Raw genomic sequence first — 19,879 nt, 5'->3', positions numbered from 1 at the left:
TCCATAATGGAAGGGTAAATCTGCAGGCATACAGACCTCGTGGTTGACAACTCACAACATGATGTCTTGTGGTGGGTTTGGCCAGCTCCTGAGTGGTGGAGATGTAGCTCGTATCAGCTAACACCCCCAGCTCCACAGGCACTCCCATGTTCAGTCTTGCTGTTGTATCTATATTTGTGAGCGACCTGTTTCTGTTATTCAAGGCCTGAAGGTCTCCAGGTCTCACCTGTGATTGAACTGAGGCCCTTTAACTGTTCTTCCCAAGTACAGGTGGGAAGTACATCGACTACCCTACAACATTTTGATAGTTTAGGCTTCGTTAGCTCTTACTGGACTAGCGTTGTCACTGCCTCTGTAAGATCTTCCTGAATTCTCCTCCACCAGTAAGTGCTTCCAACCTTTCTATACATACTGTCCACACATTTCCACTACTAATTTTACCTCTGACAAATATCACATTCCTGTTAAAGACTGAGGGGAAAATGAGTTTGATGTGGCTCTAGACTCTTTATAAATGGTTTTCCATCACTGCACTGACGGACACAGCACGTCAAATCACATGCTGCAGTCAGTTCACAGCTCGAAATCCATTTTCTGAACTGTACAGTCAGTGCACAAGGTTGGAATCTGCTGAGAAAAAAACTAAATGCTTTTTCTCCCTCAGTCCTTTCCTTTGGTTTACTATTGCCAGCTGACAAGGAGCTGAAATAGATTTGAATCCTGCTTCCAAGAGTGTCAGAATCTCATCCATTTGAGCCACTTTTCTAGTTCACTGGAGCACAGTTGGCAGGGAGAACACACGAATGACAGAAAGGCACTCCCACGCAAGGCTATGATTCGATCCGAACAAGCAAACTGGGAAGTTAATGCTCACCGAGCGCTGAGCTGAAATTCCGAGTGGCAGCTTCCACTTTGAGGCTAAGAGCTACAGCAGCAGCGTGGGCTTGGTGGGCAGGTGGGAATGCGGGAGCTTAAGGCAACCGCTGAGTGTGGGGAGATACAAACATTTCCTACCAGCTACTGGTTAAACATACATGGATCCTACCTTAGGCAAAAATATTCAGATACAAGTGTTATATTAAATGAAATGCAATGCATGCTGCAGGAAGACTGCACCTAACAAAACTTCCTATGATTTTCTGAAGCTTAGGGTATAATTCTGAAGGCAGAGAGATGACTTTGGATGCCCAGGCTAAAGCTACATCATTTATTTTCAACAGGGATCACCAGCTGTTCATGCTATCATATCACAATTTTAAAGGAAATTACGTTTGATGCATCAATTACTTTAATAGATCTGACAGCGTTTCAGACTGTTTTAGACTTGACATCAAGAACAGATATTTCTGGCAACAGTAACCTCCCAACTTCTGGCTAGGCGTCCAATTAACATGACAAAGCATCATCACAGACTGCAGTAGTGTCATAGCATTTCATAGCCCTCTGGTAAATCTTCGGGTCTGTGACCCTCATAATGCCATCTGCTCCTATGCCATTGTGGCTATGACTTTTCAAACAGTCATAAATTAAAATCCAGACAGAATCCCAAAGAAGCTATTGTCAGCTGTCAGGATGAACTGTAACACAGACCACGAAAAAAATTTGGAATTTGAAATGGGTCTTGATAGGGGTTTGCTTGCTCTTCTTTTGAACATTTGTTACCACTTGGCAAAATCTGCTTTAAGGTATTACTTGCCCCCTCCCATTTAGAAAACAAAGGGCTTTGTTTTCAAGAGAGAAAATATACTTTTAAAACCACATCTTTATTTCCAGTAACTTATTTTAAGGTACCAAAGCCCACTTTCTAGCAGAGGAATTTTAATTCGGAAACCAAGGCAAAAGCAGTCTGCTCTTTTTGTAGGTCAGCTTTCCCTGGCAAGTAGGCAAATATTTTTCCCAAAGCACTACCTAACACAATTTTGGTCTGTGCAGATTTAGAGCTCTGAATCTATTTCCACATTGTGTATTCTACAGAACACACACTGAATCTGCCCTTTTTTTCCCCACTTCCCATAGTCCTTTACTGATAAGGTCCTGCATTATACTTCTTTGAAACACTCACAATGCACTATTTTGTGTAAATATGTTATGCTGCAGTCATACAGCTAACCAAACTAATATAAGAGAATACATTATGTTATTCTCTTGAATCCTTTTTTAACTTTTAGCAGCTAGGTCCGTGATCACTGACCATAACAAAGCCTTGTTTGATTTTCTAATGACTGCCTTATGTTCCTACAGCAGAAAATTTAGAAATGCTAAGTCTCATGCATACTTCCTGATAGCTAATAAAATACTTGAAAACATGTAGCAGCCCTGGTAGTCTTTCATTTTGCCTCTATTTTCATATAACTTGTGGTATCCCAAATTTTGTTATTATTATTAAAGATGATTCAGTCTTCTGTCCAGATGAAATTGGCAGAAGAACTTGGAAGTTATGAAGGAAAAGCTGAAAAACACACATACAAACAACAATGACTTGGTAACCGTGACTTCCTTAGCATATCAGTCTCAAATAGCAAGTTCAATGTGTGTGATTTAAACAGTGTATCAGTGGCTGAGGCTGCACTGAGCTGCAACAGATCTTTTACCAGCACTGGTGATTAGGAGGTGATCAGCGAAATACTACCTGGAGAAGACCTGATCTGAAACGTTACCTTCAGATATATCCATAAAAACCATTAATGGCCTTTTATGAAGTTTAGTTCCTGGGGTAATAGAGAAGCATTTAAAACTGTTGAGATTTTTCTTTATATTATACAGTAATAATTCAAGGTATTTAGAAAGATAATTGGAAGAATCAAGTGTCTACATCTTAGATACATGTAAACTACACACTTAGATTGCAGGTTGGCAGAGCGCAGCTGTAATATACTGTTTTGTACAGAGCTTTTTTTTTTTAGTTTCCTGAGACACCAGTAAGTGCATTTTAAAACAACAGAGACCATAAGACTACATTCAACCTCAGCATCTGGAAAATAATTAATATTTACAACCATTTTGACAAACTTAGGAATTGTCAAGGTATTAAACTGCCATCTCTAGCTTACCTCCCACTAATCACAGAGGGGATGTCTTATGAAACTAAGGTAGGATATTACCACTATGTAAGGAAAAGCTGTCCTGAGAAGTTTTACTCAAAATTACATATGTTGCTTATAATGGTAAATACATGAACACACTAATAACATAACCCCAAAAGGAGATTTATTAGTTCTTTGAATCCTGCACATCAGCAACTAAGCAGAGTTATAGATGTGCTCACCAGTTCATGTTAGAGGCTATAATATCCTCCAGGTTTCCCCAAAGGTCATAGAAAGAGACTTAGGTCTACTTTGCTCAAACCTAGGAAGGAGTCCAATTTGTAAGACAGAGGAGTGCATCAAAGCACAGACCTGTGTAGAGCATCTGGGGAAAACTAACAACCCATTAGAATGAAAGCAGCACTTCTTTTTCCTTCAGATCCCTAGAACCACAGACTTCACGTTTACTGCTGGTTTTAAGTTAGCTTTTCTTCAACTTTCCACCAAAATATAATGTAAGATAAAAACCAAAGATTTACGGAAGTAGTTTGTGTTTATTGCCTCCACTATAACACTGTGCTAAGTTTAACTGAGCTCTCAAAACTAGATCAAATATTTATCAAGGTACTGATGCTACAGATAATTCTGAAACAGATTGCTATCCAGACAGCCATTTCCTTCACCAACTATCTCAGCTGCAATGATTTGGAAAATATTACATTCACTGAGCAAATCTGAGATAACATTGACAAAATCTTCCAGAAAAGAGGATAGCTGGGGGAAAGGGAGATGTAGGTAAATGGACCAATTCATTATTTAAGAGTATTAAAAGTTCTGCAATGAATTTGAGACAAAGGTCTCATTTGAACTGGCGCGAGCTGAAATGGCTATCAAGGAGCTGCCACACATCCCTTTGCTTAAACTACATCTGAAGGCAGTAACTACCAAAAGATCATTTTCACTGATTAACAGTAGAGCTTGTTTTTGACTAAGAATAAATTATACATACTTCAGAGCAAAATAGTCGGAAACAGGGTATTAACCACTCTAAGCTCTTATGAAAACAAATACTGTAACCATTTAAAAATATCTAGACTTTTACTAACTTTTTAAATCTAAAGTGATTTCAGTAAGTCTTCTATTACAGTAATAGTCAATCTGCCATGCCAAGTGTCTTAGTTGACATACCATCTGCAGCTGCTCAGTGTGGCCAGGTACATTTTCACTTCTCTAAACTTGCTCAGATGCTTAAATATCCATGCTTAAAAATATAGAGAGCTGAAACTAGAAATGCAACTATGAGACCAAATACCAAATATTCCATTGAAGATTTCAATCAGCTATTGGCACAACAATGTAGAAATTTATAGTGTGTAGGAGACAAGATTTTAGCTGATGGAAAGTGCAAAGGAGGCACTTGGAGCTTACAGACTAGTTCTGTATGTTTTTGATTAACTAAAAAGCTCCTGTCTTTTTGCCCTCTATAACATCCATGCACATTAACATAGTGACTGTCTAGTACCAAATGGAGCCTACAGGAAATCTGCAGAAGGGCTCCTTGTCAGGGAATACAGTGATAGGACAAGAAGTAATGGCTTTAAACTAAGAGAGGGTAGGTTTAGGTTAGATGTTAGGAGGAAATTCTTTACTCAGAGGGTAATGAGGCACTGGCACAGGCTGCCCAGAGAAGCTGTGGATGCCCCATCCCTGGAGGTGTTCAAGGCCAAAAAAAGTAGTGATAAAAGCCCAAAACAACTTTTTTTTCTTTTTTTTTTCAAGTTTAGCATCGCTAAGTCCCACTCATGGTATATTTTCCCACTCATATCAGTTTAGCCATGCAGCTTACCATGACATAAGTGACATTAAAGGCATTAAAAGCTCTAAATCTGCTCTGTTTTTTGAGTGGTGAACTTGGATCAAAAGCACAGCGCATATGTTTAACGTGCAGATGGCAGAGAACTTGAAAGGGTCTAGGTTTTAGACAGCATTGATCCTTGTGCTATTGCACATAGATAACTAGTTCAGGCAAATGAACTGCACAACAGAGCCTCTCATACATGTTTACCCAGCATCCAGGTTCAACATGGTCAGATTAATACTCCTTCAAATAGATGCCTGCAATGTTGACCTGACTTTTCAGTCGCTAACCAATTAAGCCAACACAAACTGAACCTCAGACCACTCTTTCACAACACCAAACGTACAGCATCAGTGCCAGTTTACCAAGATATCAGCTTGCATCTTTAGCGTTGACGTTAATGTCGCATCACGTCATAGCAACAGCATGAAAAGATACTTTATGCTCTGCAGAAAACCGTATAAAAAGGCATCCGGACTTTTGCAATAGAAGGAAAGGAATTGTTTTTCAAAGTCAGCATAGAACCAAAAAAAAAAGTGAAAGAGATCCAGATAATCAAATTGTGAGAACTAGATTATCTCCATCCTGGAAAAGGACAAAAAAGATATACAAAATAAATTTAAGAAATGGCCAGCAAATTAATAGTGGAGCCATTTTTACTACCAAAAAGTAATATATATTTGTACATTGGAAAGAAAATGATTGTTTAAGTTTTCTTAAATTACATGCAACGCCTTAGAACAAACGTTAAAGAAGGAAAGGTCAGCAGTGCAGTAACATGGAGAAGGGGAATAAAGCACAGTATGTGTTTATTACTGGTGAGACACTAAGCTAGCCTGACAGAGTATTTGATTACCTAGAGGAATTGCAGGCAAAATAAATGTTGTGGTACTAATTGTCTGATTTCAGTAAATTCACGGGAAGTTCAGGCTGGATGTCAGGAAAAGGTTTTTTGTGGAGGGGGTGGTCAGACACTGGGAGAGGCTCCCCCTAGGGCAATGGTCACAGCACTAAGCCTGCTGGAGTTCAAGAAGTGTTTGGACAATGCTCTCAGACACATGGTCTGATTTTTGGGTGGTTCTGGGTGGAGCCAGGAGTTGGACTTGATGATCCTTGTGGATCCTTCCAATATCCTTCCAACTCAGGATATTCTATGATTCCATGACAGTTTCAATATAGCAGTGTACTGGAAAAGGAGCCAAACTAGAAGTGGTATGGAATATAAGAATGAGTTAAGAACCAGCTTTCTACTGGAGATGGATGAGTAGACTTCAAGGTTTGGGCTCAAGCCCTATCTTAGTTTAATTTATGTTCTTAGCACATACATCTCAAGGGTGCTGATGAAATTCGGTTGCAACGAAGTTAAAGCACAGAAGCAGGTTATCCAGTGGCTTTCAGTAAGGAGCTCCTGCAGTCCATCACTCTGGGCGCACTGGTTTCTTAAAAGACCAGTCATCTATTTCCTAACTTTAGTAAGAGAAGACAGCAGTCACTTTTATTCAGAGAAAACACTGGTGTTATTTTAGTGAGAAAAGAGACTGTTGCAGTACCCAAAGTGACCAGTATGTTTCCTATGCCCTGCTGAGAAATCAGGAGATGGCAGCTTTCTGATGAACAGTAGCTGCTCCTAACTTTCTTCATACTGTTTGTTACCACTCGTCCAAAACACATACTCTAGTATGAAGAATAATGGAAAAATAACAATCAAATGTTATAAAGAAATACAGTTTTCAGAGTCAGATGAAACATGCTTCAGATTTTCCCATGGAGTTAAAACTCAATGAAATAATTGTTTTCTCCTATTAGTTTGATCACTTGTGGTAAAAATATCCTAACTACAACAAAAAAATAGCCTGGTACTACATTTAAATGCCTATTATTTAACTGAACCTAAAACCAGGAGGCTAATAGAAAATGCAGTCTATGTTTAAAGAAAGCTAATTATGAGAAGTTGTATTATCATTTTCATACCTAAGTTGGTTGAATGCCTCCAAAGTGCAAAGTTCACCTCATCTTTAAACTGTATAAGCATGAGCAGGAGAAGAACTGCTAAATACAGCACTGACTAGCAGGAAAATAGAGCTTCAGTAAATGGAAAAGGTCTTCAAATAAAATTTAAAATGAGATGACTTGGAGAGATAAAGAGATAAAAAGACTGTTCCAGACTGAGGATTTGCAGAGAAAACTCTACCAGAGTAGACAACTTATCTGTGCAATGCAGCTGCTTGACATAACCCTGGCAATAAATAAATAAATAACGGTTGAGGGACAGTTGCTTCCAGATCTCTATTTTTTCATTTTTATTTTTACTAAGGTAGGCCAGTTTCTGCTTGATGAGGATGAAATAAAGCACCATTTTTACAAACACGTAGTTTTAGCTCCCAGTCAGAACAAAAGGATTCATTATAATTGATTGGGTAACTTCTGGACTTAAGAGAAGTCTGTCTTGACTATGGCTTATTGCAAAACAAGCCAAGACTCTGAGACAGATGTAAAGCAAAAAGCAAAAGGTAATTTCATCCGCCCACTGGAAACGCACCTGAGAACTGCAGAAGATTTATAGCCAAATGCACGCACTGGTAACTCCTGTGCAACTTCACAGTAATACTTTACCGTAAGAGACTTGGCTAAAGAGCTAGGTCACAGGTACTTGGCTTCAGCGCTGCAAGCTCCTCATACGCATTTATCAACTATGCTAGGTATTTGAAAATATACCTCAAGTGTTTTGTCTCATTCTGGTTGCTGTTGGTGGTAGCATTTAATTGTACTTCACTAGTATTCAAAGCTACATGGCACGTTAAAAAAGAAAAGAACACGGGTAAATGACTTCATGTTTCAAATGTTTGCCTGTAGTTGGTGAGTTCTTACCTAAAAAATTCTTCAACAACCTTTCTCAGGAAAAAGGAAAATAATATCCTTTTCATTCTCTTTTTAAAGTTGAGGAGAGCTGCTGTCTCCACGCTGTCCCATATCCTTTGAGGGTTTTATTTTGGGGGCAATATGACATATTAATAACACAAAATTTGATTATTAGGTGCCAGATGTTGCCTAGAAGCAAAAGCCCTTCAAGACTACAGGGAAGACAGCGATGCATACCAGGTGCCACACAGCTTCTTGCTGGGCAAGTTCTTAGCTCCAGCTATCAAGTAGTATTTTAATAAATTCAATAAGCACAAAAATGCCCAGGGAAGCAAAATAATCATAATTAGCCCAGCACATTCTTCAGCAGAATGACCTAATTTAGAAAGTGTTTTGCAAAGCAGTTCTCATATCAAAAGGTAATTACATACACAAAAAATGAAAACTGTATTTCTGAGGTCTGTGCAAAAAGGGACTATCAAGTACATATGAAAAGGGATGTAACAGACTACAGAGAATAGCAGGGTAGAGCACACATTTTCAAAATTCTTCCAGACATCCACTTGTTTCCATTTTAGTCTTTGTTTAACTGGAAAAACTTAAACATCAAGAGCAACTATTAGCACCTCACTAACATAAGGGCTCCTGAACTACTAGAGACTACTGATATTTTCATTCTATTACACTAGTCTTGCTCGGTAGTATTTTTCCACATGTAAAAATCTGTATTGCTTTTCCCCTACCTCCACCCTCTTTTACGTTGTCAGTAATGCAGCAAAAGGCATGGAAGAAAGAGTAAAGTGCACTGGACATCAACAACGTCCTCCTGCTTGTATTCTGAAAATTAAAAACAAACCTCAAAATCTACCAAGTGTAAAGAAGCAACTCTGGAGTGATACTGCACACTGTAGACAGACCTCCTGCAACAGCAAATTGTGATGAGTTATCTGATGGGTGGAATTTTATCAGTTTCACACAATGCAACAAAAACACTGGAATGATTCGTGACCTGCCAACTAAAGAGGGGCTACTCTAGCCAAAGCATCCCTTACTCCTGCCAGGGTGTACCACTAATTATTTTTCCGTTTGTTAAAAATGGGAACAAATAGAAATGATAAAATGGCCTCTGGTAAGCTGTGCCTGAATTGATAAAACATGGAAAAATCTACCACAGAGATAACATGAAAACAGACAAAAACAAAAAGCTACAGCTGAGTGTACCAGGCAAAAACCTCTACTGTAAGAAAAATAAGGAAAGACAGGGGGGATAGAGAGGGAGAGAAATTAAAAAGAGAAAGATAACCACTTTTCAATTCAGGAAGAAACCACCTTTGAAATAAAAATCTTCGGAAAGTTCATTAAAAATAGATCTAAAAAACACTTAAAGATTTACAGAATGTTAATTAACCCTTACCAATTCCTACTAGATTTCCATGAATACTATATGGCCCATCTTACTCCAGTTTCTTTCAGTACAACAGTGCATGCTGTACAAAATTACATTATCTTTGCATCTTCAGGTTGTCGAAACTAAACAACTGATTCAAGCCAAGTGCAGTGTTCCTCTTCAAATGGCTGTCAGCTGAGGACAGCACAGACACCTCTCAAGTTGGAACCTGATGAAAAGCCCTTACAGAGCTCACTCTCAGATGGTGAAAAGCATCAAAGTGTGGAGGTATTTTCTTGTTGGAACATCCAACTCCTGCTACAGCTGCTGTAAACCATCTGGAGTTAACACCAGGTAAGGTGAAAAGAAAGTTCTGTTGTCCTTTATGAGTCAAGACCTACACGTATGTTTTATCAGCCTTGAAACACCACTTTCAGGACAACAGTTCCCAGGATGAGCACAGACATTTTGGATGGCAAACCCACAGTATTTTACTAACAAATCTAACAACTGATTGCCATTATTTCTTCATTCTTCAAACACTATGTGCATAAGGATGCAGTTGAAAAGCAAATCAAATGAACACTAAGATTTACCATTAGCATTTAGCTCTACAGTAATCGGTTACAACACAAAACACCCAACCCACAGGGATCAGTATAATGTCCTTGGGACAAGTCTATGTGGTCTAACCCAACAATTTTTATAATATAATAGCCTTACATTGAAAATCAAATGACTGAGTGAACATTTCCCAAATGAGGTCCTTGTTAGGAAAAGAAGAATAAATACTAGAGAATACTGCCTCACTGAAGGGAAGAAAAAAAAGTTAATTTGGGTGATAGCGTTCAGTTTTTCTGTTCTTGAGTTCCCCTGATCCATTCAGACAGGGTCTGAACTCACATCTCTACCATCTTCTCAGCTTTTCCTTTCTTTCAGTCAACACAGGCTCACAAACATATACTATCCATACCTTCTGCTCGGCTTCTTTCTGGCAAAGTATATTTTGGATTGGAAAATGAACGTAGGAAGAAATTAGTAACAATATACTTGTAAATGAGAGGTAAGGTGCATGCAGTTAGTCTAAAGAAGCCTTAAGAGATCTGACTTACATATAATTACAGAAAACTTTAACAGATATCTAACAGTGTGGAGTAGAAAATGTAATTCTTTAAGATAATGATTTTTGAAAACTTATTTCTGCTTGAGTAATTTTGGACAAGTAATTTCACCCTTTCTGTTTCAGTTTTATGCTTTTAGAAGTTAAGCTACTAATAGGATTAACTGACAAGTATTATAATGAATTACTTAATATTAAAAAAAAAAACACCGGAGTCTTCTAGGATTATAATGATATTCAGATGCCAGAAAAACTATTTCATGTAAAAGCTGCATTTAGCTAAGGATTTTTCAGCCTGAGAGAGAATATGTAGATTTGTTTCCTGGACAATGAGTTGAAATATTCATTGCCTTTTCAGGCGTTACTGAATGATGGCCTGTTTCAGGACTTTTCAGACGTCATCAGTAAGGGCGACTTTCCACAACAGCACTCTGACTGTAGGAGATAAAAGACTGTTTATTCTTTTTTCACAAGGGAGGAAAACAATGACAAAAGCAGGAAGGCAGCAGTAATGCAGAAATCTGGAGGTGATGATAAAGAGCAGGGAGAATAGAGAAAGTTGTTCAAATAAATCCATTCTGGCCAAAATCGGGCAGGTGACAACCAAGTACATGTGACATTCAACTGAAGTGTGAAACATCATTTTTCAATTTTATCATTAAACATAACATTTCAAATTTCAGTGGATTTGATAAAAAGTGGTTTGAAACCCAGAACACAAACATAAGTATTTCAACTCTTTGGAATGCAACTTTGTATTGTTTTCCCAGAGCACATTAATTATACAACCCTTAAAAACAAGACAGGAGGCTGCATTTGTTCAAATGCATTGCTGTTACACTCTGTGAAGTACGCTAATTGGTATCGACATGCTACTGCTTCAGTGTTGACATCTTGCAAGAGTTAGATCTAGTTCAATAGCAAGATGGTAAAACCCCAGGCTTGGAGAAAATGACAAATGGTAGAAAATTGGAACTGAGAACAAGGTAAATCTTAAAATGAAAACTGTTTAACAGAATACAGCGAATGAACGTATGGATCTAGACATTAACATTCAGGTGCAGAAGCAACTCAAGAGAATTTTAACACTTCTCTTTGAAGGAACTTATTGCTGTTATTCAATTGATTGAACTAGAAACACAGTTTTGAAGGGACTGAAATAGGAGCATGAACACAAACACACTGCCCTCTGCAGTCAGGCTTCTGATAGAATCTCTCACACTTTATGTAATGTAATGTAACCACAATTGGTCCAGTTTCCCAAGAAGTCTGAGTGAACAAGGACGGAATACAGCTAAATAGATTTTCCTTTATTCATGGATCACATACCCAATATTTCATGTGATGTTGTTTTAGGCATTTCACTAATAAGGCAAATATTAGCAGGAGTTAACCTCTCCTTCCAAACCCTCTCATTTATCATTACTGTTTTCTTGGTGAGCAGACATTTTACACCACTCTTAACTGCTCTAATTTTCACACCGTTGTTCAGTTCTCCAGTTTTTCTTTATTCCAGTAATTCTTATTTCTACTACAGGTACTTCCCTCTTTTCCTAGAGGCTTGTTTCTAATTGACGGACAGTATTTTATTTTTTACAGGCAATGTGATCTCTTATAAGGTAATCTTTCTTTTTTTTTTTTTTTTTTTTAACCAATTCAAGATATTTTATGTAGGCTACAGATTAATAACTCCTGAAATTCCCTGAATTAAGTCAAACTTCTGAAATTGCAAAGCACTGATAACGATTTTTGAAATGCTATTAAGGGACATAAAAGACAGTAGCCAATAAGCCAAGCTAATCATAAAACTAATAATAAAAAAAAAAAAAAGAACAACAAACTATTCTTAACAAACTAGTAAACAGCTTTATTTATGTGACAAATCTTGACCAATTCTAAGAACCTATGTGTATTCATGTTTTCAGGTGACAACTGAGATTGCTCAATTCTTTTGGGGCATGTTGGGAGGGATGGAGAAACCAGCACTTAACTCTCACCTTGCAGAAGGATCAATGTCTGAATTAATCTAGTCAGAATTAGAATACTATGCTGTAGAAAAATTGCTATATTCCACGAATGAGATTATATCAATTAAAACATCCTTCTAGCACTTTATGATGGAGCTTTTTCAGTAGACTATGTTTGGGAATAAGCAGTAAACAGAGTTTTGGTCAAAAAAAGTTGTACTGAAAGATAGTAAAGATTCAAAATTTAAAATAATCTTTGGATGTTAAATTATCAGCCTTCTTAGCAGAGTGACATATCTTTAAAAAGAGATTACATAAGAAAAACCATACCTATTAGCAACAAGCTGTTATTGTTCTTCTCTGTGCAGCTACACATAGCATCTCAAATCAAAGATCCACATTAACACCAGGAAATTTTAACTTCAAATTAGACTGAGCTACAAATGTTACTCATTCTAAAATTGAAATTAAAAGAAAAAAAATAAATAAAAACTCATTTCAAGTTTCGCTATTTCCAGTATTTGATTTGAAGACATCAGGATGGATACGTATGTTACAAGTTAGAATTTGTGTCATCCTTACATCTTATTTCCTTCTTGTTGAATTTTGTAAATAAAGTTATTGTGACTTATATTTGATATTTGCCAAAAAAAAAAAAAAAAGAGACAGACCAAACAACAGAAAACAACAAAACAAATTCAACAAAGCTTATTAAATAAAAATAAGCTCTAAAGCAGCATGCTGAAACAGTAGCATTTTATTTTGCTTTTTAAGCATTACTAGAAAGCCACATCAAATCATTTTAAAATATCCAATTAATCATATAAAATACGCATTTCTTTTTCCACAGAACTATGATTCCTAAACTGATGGTCATCTTATAATAGTTGTATTCAGAATCCTAAGTTAAAGTTTCAGCTGTTATTTTAGAGTCTGGTACCTCCACAGCACTGCTGCTGTAGCTTGCCTGTCACTAAGATTACATCTTTTTATTATAAATAGGTGAATACCCAAAATCAAAGTGTTGAGATGTACAGGTACTCATCTAGACTCACAAACAAGAGTAAACACTGTAAACATCCTCCTAAAAATATTTTTGCAATTGTCAAAAGATGAGATGAATACAAATTCCTGTACTTTTCCCTTTATCAAATTACACTGACTTGTGTTTTTAATAGTGTTTATCTCCAACGTTTGTATTTAAGCAGCATAAATCTTTCAGCATATATTTAAAATAATATCTTAATACAGAAAAAGTTCTAGAGAAACTGAGAAAGATTCTTAAAAGCAAAATTCTAAATTATGATTATGCTTAGAAAGGACTGGCCAATCCAATGAAATGGATTTCCTCCAGCTTCCACACAGCCATCTCAAACTGAAAAGGTCATAAACAGAGAATCTAGACTGGAAACACAGTATTTTTCATCTCTCAGGACTCTCATATTAGCTCATTTCTCAGTTATTCTGAAGAGAATTGGGTGTTTACAGACTATTTATTAAGGGGAGGAGGAGCAAAAGAAACACAGAAAAACATAAGCCTTCATTTCCACTGAACTGCCCTGGTTGACTGCCAGCTTTCTTCAGAAAAATTAACCTTTCAGCATTTGTCAGTAGGCTCAAATATCTTGAAATGCTGAAAAGGTGAAACAAAAAACTTTTCTTGTGCTGTCTTCCTGTCTGATCTTTTGTCTCATATGTTTCCCTCAGGGATGCACAAGAAATCTCTCTGAATAATTCATAAGCACCTAGGCAGAAACCAGCTTATCCTACTAAACAAAAAGGTTGGGCAGAAGAAGCTGACTGCTGCTGTTCTACTTTGCTCTATCCTAAAGAAAAGAACACCAGAATGAGAAAGAAATTTTCCAAGTATAGTAAGGACAGTATATATAAAATATGTGTGTGTGTATAATTATATACAAATATGTATACATTTATTTACTGGGGAAGGCACCTTTGTTATTAGAGCTACACATTTCTTCGAGGGCAAAACTGATTATCTGTCTTCCAAAAATCAAAGAAATCACATAGCATTAATTAATAGGTATTAACACATAATTAATCAATGTGCAGAATTCCACTTTCAGTCAGGAATTAGTTATTAGAATGACTGATATTTCATCTAGGCTATGGTATCTAACTCTTCTCCTGCCACGATCCACCTTTATTTCCCAATGGCTCTGAGTATTAGGCAGATGCGAATAAATTCTTTTCCTGAATTCTGTTAGGATTGAAATACTTATTGCCTCCAGATCCTTTTCATGCCCAACAGGCAGAGAAGAGAATAAAAAGCCACAAAAGATTGTTTTCAAATGTACCTTGCTAATAAGAAAATGGATCCAAGAGAAACCTAAAACTCATAAGCTATGGAGCAGCCACACAAGTTCTTTAAGATTGCAGAATCCAGTACCACAAATTGCAATGAAATTGCATTCATTAGTACATTCATTAACATGGACTTAAGACTTACCAGCCTCTGCATGCTTTTCACATGTGTAGGACTAATAGATAAGGCCTCTTCATACCAGCGTTTGGCTTCATCAATATTTCCACGAAGTTCAGCCACCTGACCTCTCATGTAGAGAACATAGTGTGACATCGGAAAAAGATTAGCTGCTTCCTGGGTACACGCTGTGGCCTCAGCAGGCTTCCCAATCCCTATGTACACTTCGGCTGTGGAAGAAAAGAGTGAGGACCAATGAATCCTGTATCATTGTACCATGAGCAGATGTTTTAACAAGCTCTCTGTGTTTGCATATTGTTTCAATCCAGGTAAAGGTCATTTTCCTCAAGAAACGTTACAGCTTAGGAGAAACTATTGCATAAATTATTTTAAATGGCTGCTTTAAACACCAGAAAACTCTTTACAGTTTCTTTTAAACTCTCTGGTTATTTTTAACCAAAGTCTGTGATGTTTTATCTTATTTTTAAATATGAGTATTTCAGTGCTATTTAAGAACAGCAAGCCCAACACAAAGCAGCAGAGATCCTTACAGTAGGTAAGAGCATGGAACTAATTACAGACTTTTCTGCTTCTGTACATCACTCAGCAAGAAGTAGCAATTCCTCCAATTACCAATCATTACATGTCAAGTCTGGTTCAAAGTTTCCTATTTCAGAGCAAAATCCTTTTTTAAAAGAAATACAACATAGTTGATGAGAAATGTTTCCTAGTTAAGTTTTCAGAACATGTGAAATGCTTATTCAACACTCTGATTTGACAGAACTTGGTTCATATCTCCAAGTTTTAATTTTCTAAGACATCCTCCAGAAGCTATCTAAGAACATTTAATTTTGTAGCTTTAAAAAAAGGTACAATCAGTTCTCATGAAAGCATTGAGTAGCCTGAAAACTGTCTAAATCACACTGACTACAGGAAAAAAAAAAAAAAAAGGTTAATTCAGTAAGTAATTAAAAACTAACAAAGGTAAAAGTATTTGCCTTCAAGCAGCTCTTACAGCACTCTTCAACACTGCACATTTCACTACCCTGCTGAATTACGATAATCTCTTGCTAAAAGAGTGGGAGGAGAGGAGTAAAGAGATTAAATGCAAGGAAAAGGATACTGTAGTTTCTGGGTTGAGGTGTACATTTCTTTTACCTTAGTATAGATCCCAGAAAAATTTAGCCTTAAAATTGTATAATTGCATTCTATCGGATCACACTGCACAAAAAGAAGTCTTAAAGATTAAGGTTTAAATCAAAATGCTTCATAAGAACAGCAAAGCAACCTACCCCTCTTCAGGTCATGCTTCTCTCATTGTTGTGTACAGAGCACCCACCTTGCTTAAAAGGCTCTGAGATAAGGATCTCACACCAGAGCAATGGATTTTGAATTGTACCTAAACTCTGAATGGGATCCATGTTGAGTGCCTTTAAAAGAGCTTTCCTAAGAGATAATCATATCAAGCAGTCTTGATAGTATCCATAACCAGCCAACTTCAGTACACCAGAGTATGTAAATCTTAACCTACTTATATTTCTTGCTATTATTAGTGTGTGTATATATATATATAAACATACACCTTGTTACTATTTAATATTCATAATCATAACTTTTTTCTTTTTTTTTTTCCCTTTTGAGACCTGAACCTGATCCTACTGATGGGAGATGAAACATTTTTACCAGATGAGCATTCTTTTTTTGCTGCTTGGATGACTCAGTGACTTCACAGAACACATTCCACCTAGCATAAATAGTATGCTCATGAGGACATACAGATTAATGCAGTATATTTTCACAAGCAAGCTAATAAAATGCTTTTTGATAGAAAAATCTCACCCACTCTGAAGAACTAACACATAAAATTACAGATTCAGCAACAGAATAACCTCACCTACTCAGAGATGGCAATATATAACTGAAGAATAGCAAGCCTGGTAAATAATAAAGGTATAAAATTTTGAAATCAAAACATAAAGTTGGAAGAAATTAAGTATTTCTAGAATTCTACTTTTCTACTGTTGGTAGACTCAAAAAAAGGCAGTTTTATCCAGAGCTTTAGAGCCAGGCATGCAGAAGAAAATGTGAGTTGTACTAGGAGTTCAGTGTTTTTTTTTGTTTGTTTTTGTTTGCTTTGGTTTTGTTTGTTTGCTTTAACCCGTAAAATATTTTGGGAAAGCTTTAGGCTCTTCATTTTTGAGTGCTTTTCTGAAATCTACGTGGTCAGTATTATTATGAGAGAAACAAGATTTTGGAGAGAATAAAATACACTGTATTATTTTAGTGCTAACCACTTGAGCTCTCCTTGTTTTATTGTTTCTTCTCCAGCATCATCAGACTTGAAACATTTTAAAATAGACATTCCAAAGTTGTTTAAAAAACAGTCAGGAAAAGTATCATTTATCCAGCTTGTCAGTGATTGAAGACGGGGGGAAAAAAAAAAAAACAAAAAAACAACAAAAAACAACAACAACAAAAAACATCCTGAGAGGTTAGTACATTTATGAGATGTACTTATACTAAATTGATGCTTTCAACTGTAAGCTAGGTAGAAGGAAGCAGAAGCATATCATGATGCATACATAAAGACTACTAGATCAGGCTGTAAAAGGTATTAACTAAAAGCTATAAAAATCAGCAAATAACATGCAGAAATTAATCACTTACTCAAGTAATTTTTATCTGCTACCACAGTAATTCTAGACTGAAAAATATGCACAGTTTGACTAATTTAACAGGCCGCAGTTGAAATTCTGTACTCCTTGAGGGGATGCAAGTATGGTAGCAATTTGGGTTTTTAACAGTAGCCATTAGAGGTTACAACACTATTTATAAAGGTACACTTGCTTTACCGTAATAAATATTAGATTTTGCTTATTAACTGTGGCAGAGTAATTTGACAGTTACTAATGGTCCTTTCTAAAAGGTAAATGAACAATTAATTCTTTTCTGTATAAAGGTACTTGAAATTATGCTATATATGGTGCACTTTTTCTAGACAATATCTTAATTCTAGAGAAGTTTGGAAAAACTATGGAAGATTTAATAGAAAGGGGAACTTCTGGCTAGATGGTAAGCATAAAAGTTAATTCAAAAAATTTCTGAAATTGGAGAAGAGCTGTTCATTCTGAGATAATTTCATCTGATATATACAAGGCAAAGGACATGTCTTAAAAAAAAAGTACTGCTTTAGAGCAAAACTAAATTTGATTAAAATATAAATTACTTCAAACTCAGGAAAAAAAAAAAAAGTTAAATTCCAACACGGTAAATTCAAGGACAGTAGTTGTAGAAAACTGACAAATACCAGATGACTGTTGGAAAATTTCAGAGAGGGCCATCAGTTTGATGAGAAACCAAGTTCCAAGGCTGGTGTTCACTTCTCAGTGTCTCCACTCAGAAAACAACCCAGCTCAAACCCTTCTGTGCTTGTGCTTGTATTTTATTGTCAAATCAATCTACTTTTCAGTCAAGCTCTATAGCAGTAGCTATGACTAGCAAAGCAGAGTCCAGTTTTGAGGTATGTGTCAAGTGACCGTCACAGCCACTGATCATTTAAGGATGGATTTGTTTTTTAATAGCATCACTGGGGGATGTACTAATCACAAAAGAGTTGGTTTTTTTTTTGGTCTGTTTTTTTGTTTTTGTTTTTTTGTTTGTTTGTTTGTTTGTTTGTTTTTTATTTTTTTTTTTTCTACATTTAAAATAAGCCTGACTTCCCATCTTTACGTTTTACAAATAAAAGGCTGGAAGAGTTCATTAGTAAACAAGATGAAAAATTAAAATTACGGTCTAAAAAAAATCAAATTCTTTAGACTGAATGCCACGCTCATTTACTCTAATGATACCTGTAATGACAGTGTATATTAATAAAGAAAAAATATTTTCTATCCTTCCCACATGATATGTATTAATTTCGGTAAATAAATTCCACTAAATTTAGCATATATTAAGCATTTATTCTCATAATTTCTTCATGCCTCTATAATCTAACATTCTCAATTTTTGTATTTTAATGTTTAAAGCACATTAAAGATACATATTTCTTTTCCCCCTCTAAGTAGTAATACACTGCACAACCATACAGAGGGTCAAACAGTTAATGTGGCATGAGTCTCAAAAAGGAAGCAATTTCCCAATGGTAAGCCTTCATTTTTATTTAAAGAACATGCTGCAGGTTACATGTTAAGTAATTTCATGGCTGTTTTCTATGCGAGTATCTCATATGTATTGGTAAAGATACCTTTATATCTGTTTTGTATCATATTTCATAGAGTAAATGTTAATTTGGAATATTCCTACTGGAAAAAAAAAAAAAAAAAAAAAAAAAAACTTTTTCAAAGCTCAGGGCATTTCCTGTAGCAGGACAGGTAGCTGAACAGTTAGAACAGGATGCCTGAACACTTAAGTGCAGCACAAGTTACCAGCCCAAAGTATTACAAACAGAAACATACAAAAAAAGGAGAGGAAGTAAGCTTCACATTGCTGTACTTTCTCTGAAGACTGACAGCAGCCGTCTCTCATCTCTTGTTGTATTTCTTTCATTGCTCCCCGTTACACAAAGTGTCAGGGCACTCTTTTATATGTCTTGTTTTTCCCCTGGATCTTTAACATTTTAGCTTGCTCTCCACACCACTCCTTTCCCAGTTCCCACATGCTTCATCCTGCTGGGACAAGAACATGGCCTGCAGGCAGTTCTCACACAGAAATTGTTAAGAGGTGAAAGTAGAGTGTGCAGCAGACTGCAGAAGCGGAAGACTGAGGTGGACTACAAAGGACTCAGAGAAGAGTGTCCGGACTGCTCCTTTGTGGAGAAAACAGTAACAGCCCCTTGCATGGACAGAATAAGCTGTCACAGAAAAGATGAGAAATTACAGCATTGCAGATGCTAGGAGTTTCTGTCAATGGCCATCTGTGATGGTTTATAAATATTTACAGTCAGTGATACCATGTTGCAAGGCAGGTGACTGCACCATTGCTTTGCTTTGTTCTCCTCCCTGTTGTTGTAGAAGAACCTTCCCGCCCCCAAATGAGATCAGTTATCAATCACCATCATTGTTCTTTTCCATCTCCTGTTGTTTTTCCCCCCTCTGAAACATAAATTAGGGCCTTAATGGGCCTTCACACAACAGAACTGTTAATGCAAAACAGGTAAATTAAAATGCTAAGAAATACAGCTCTGAATGTGGATTATAAACACCAAGATTTCCTAGTAACAGTAATTC

The 19,879-nt window shown here is 36.5% G+C and overlaps 1 protein-coding gene across 6 annotated transcripts in view; it reads right to left on the bottom strand.

Annotated features, from left to right (window-relative positions):
* The window catches only part of TTC7B (tetratricopeptide repeat domain 7B), a 132,001-nt gene that overhangs the window by 12,581 nt on the left and 99,541 nt on the right, over nt 1-19,879 (bottom strand). For all 6 annotated transcript variants that reach the window (XM_068682962.1, XM_068682967.1, XM_068682963.1 and 3 more), the window contains one exon: nt 14,682-14,884. In XM_068682962.1, coding sequence (XP_068539063.1) covers nt 14,682-14,884 — 203 coding nt within the window. The remainder of the gene's footprint in view (nt 1-14,681; nt 14,885-19,879) is intronic.

Source organism: Anas acuta, chromosome 5 (genome assembly GCF_963932015.1).
Source record: "Anas acuta chromosome 5, bAnaAcu1.1, whole genome shotgun sequence".
NCBI lineage: Eukaryota > Metazoa > Chordata > Aves > Anseriformes > Anatidae > Anas > Anas acuta.
This window is presented reverse-complemented; position numbering and strand designations above follow the sequence as displayed.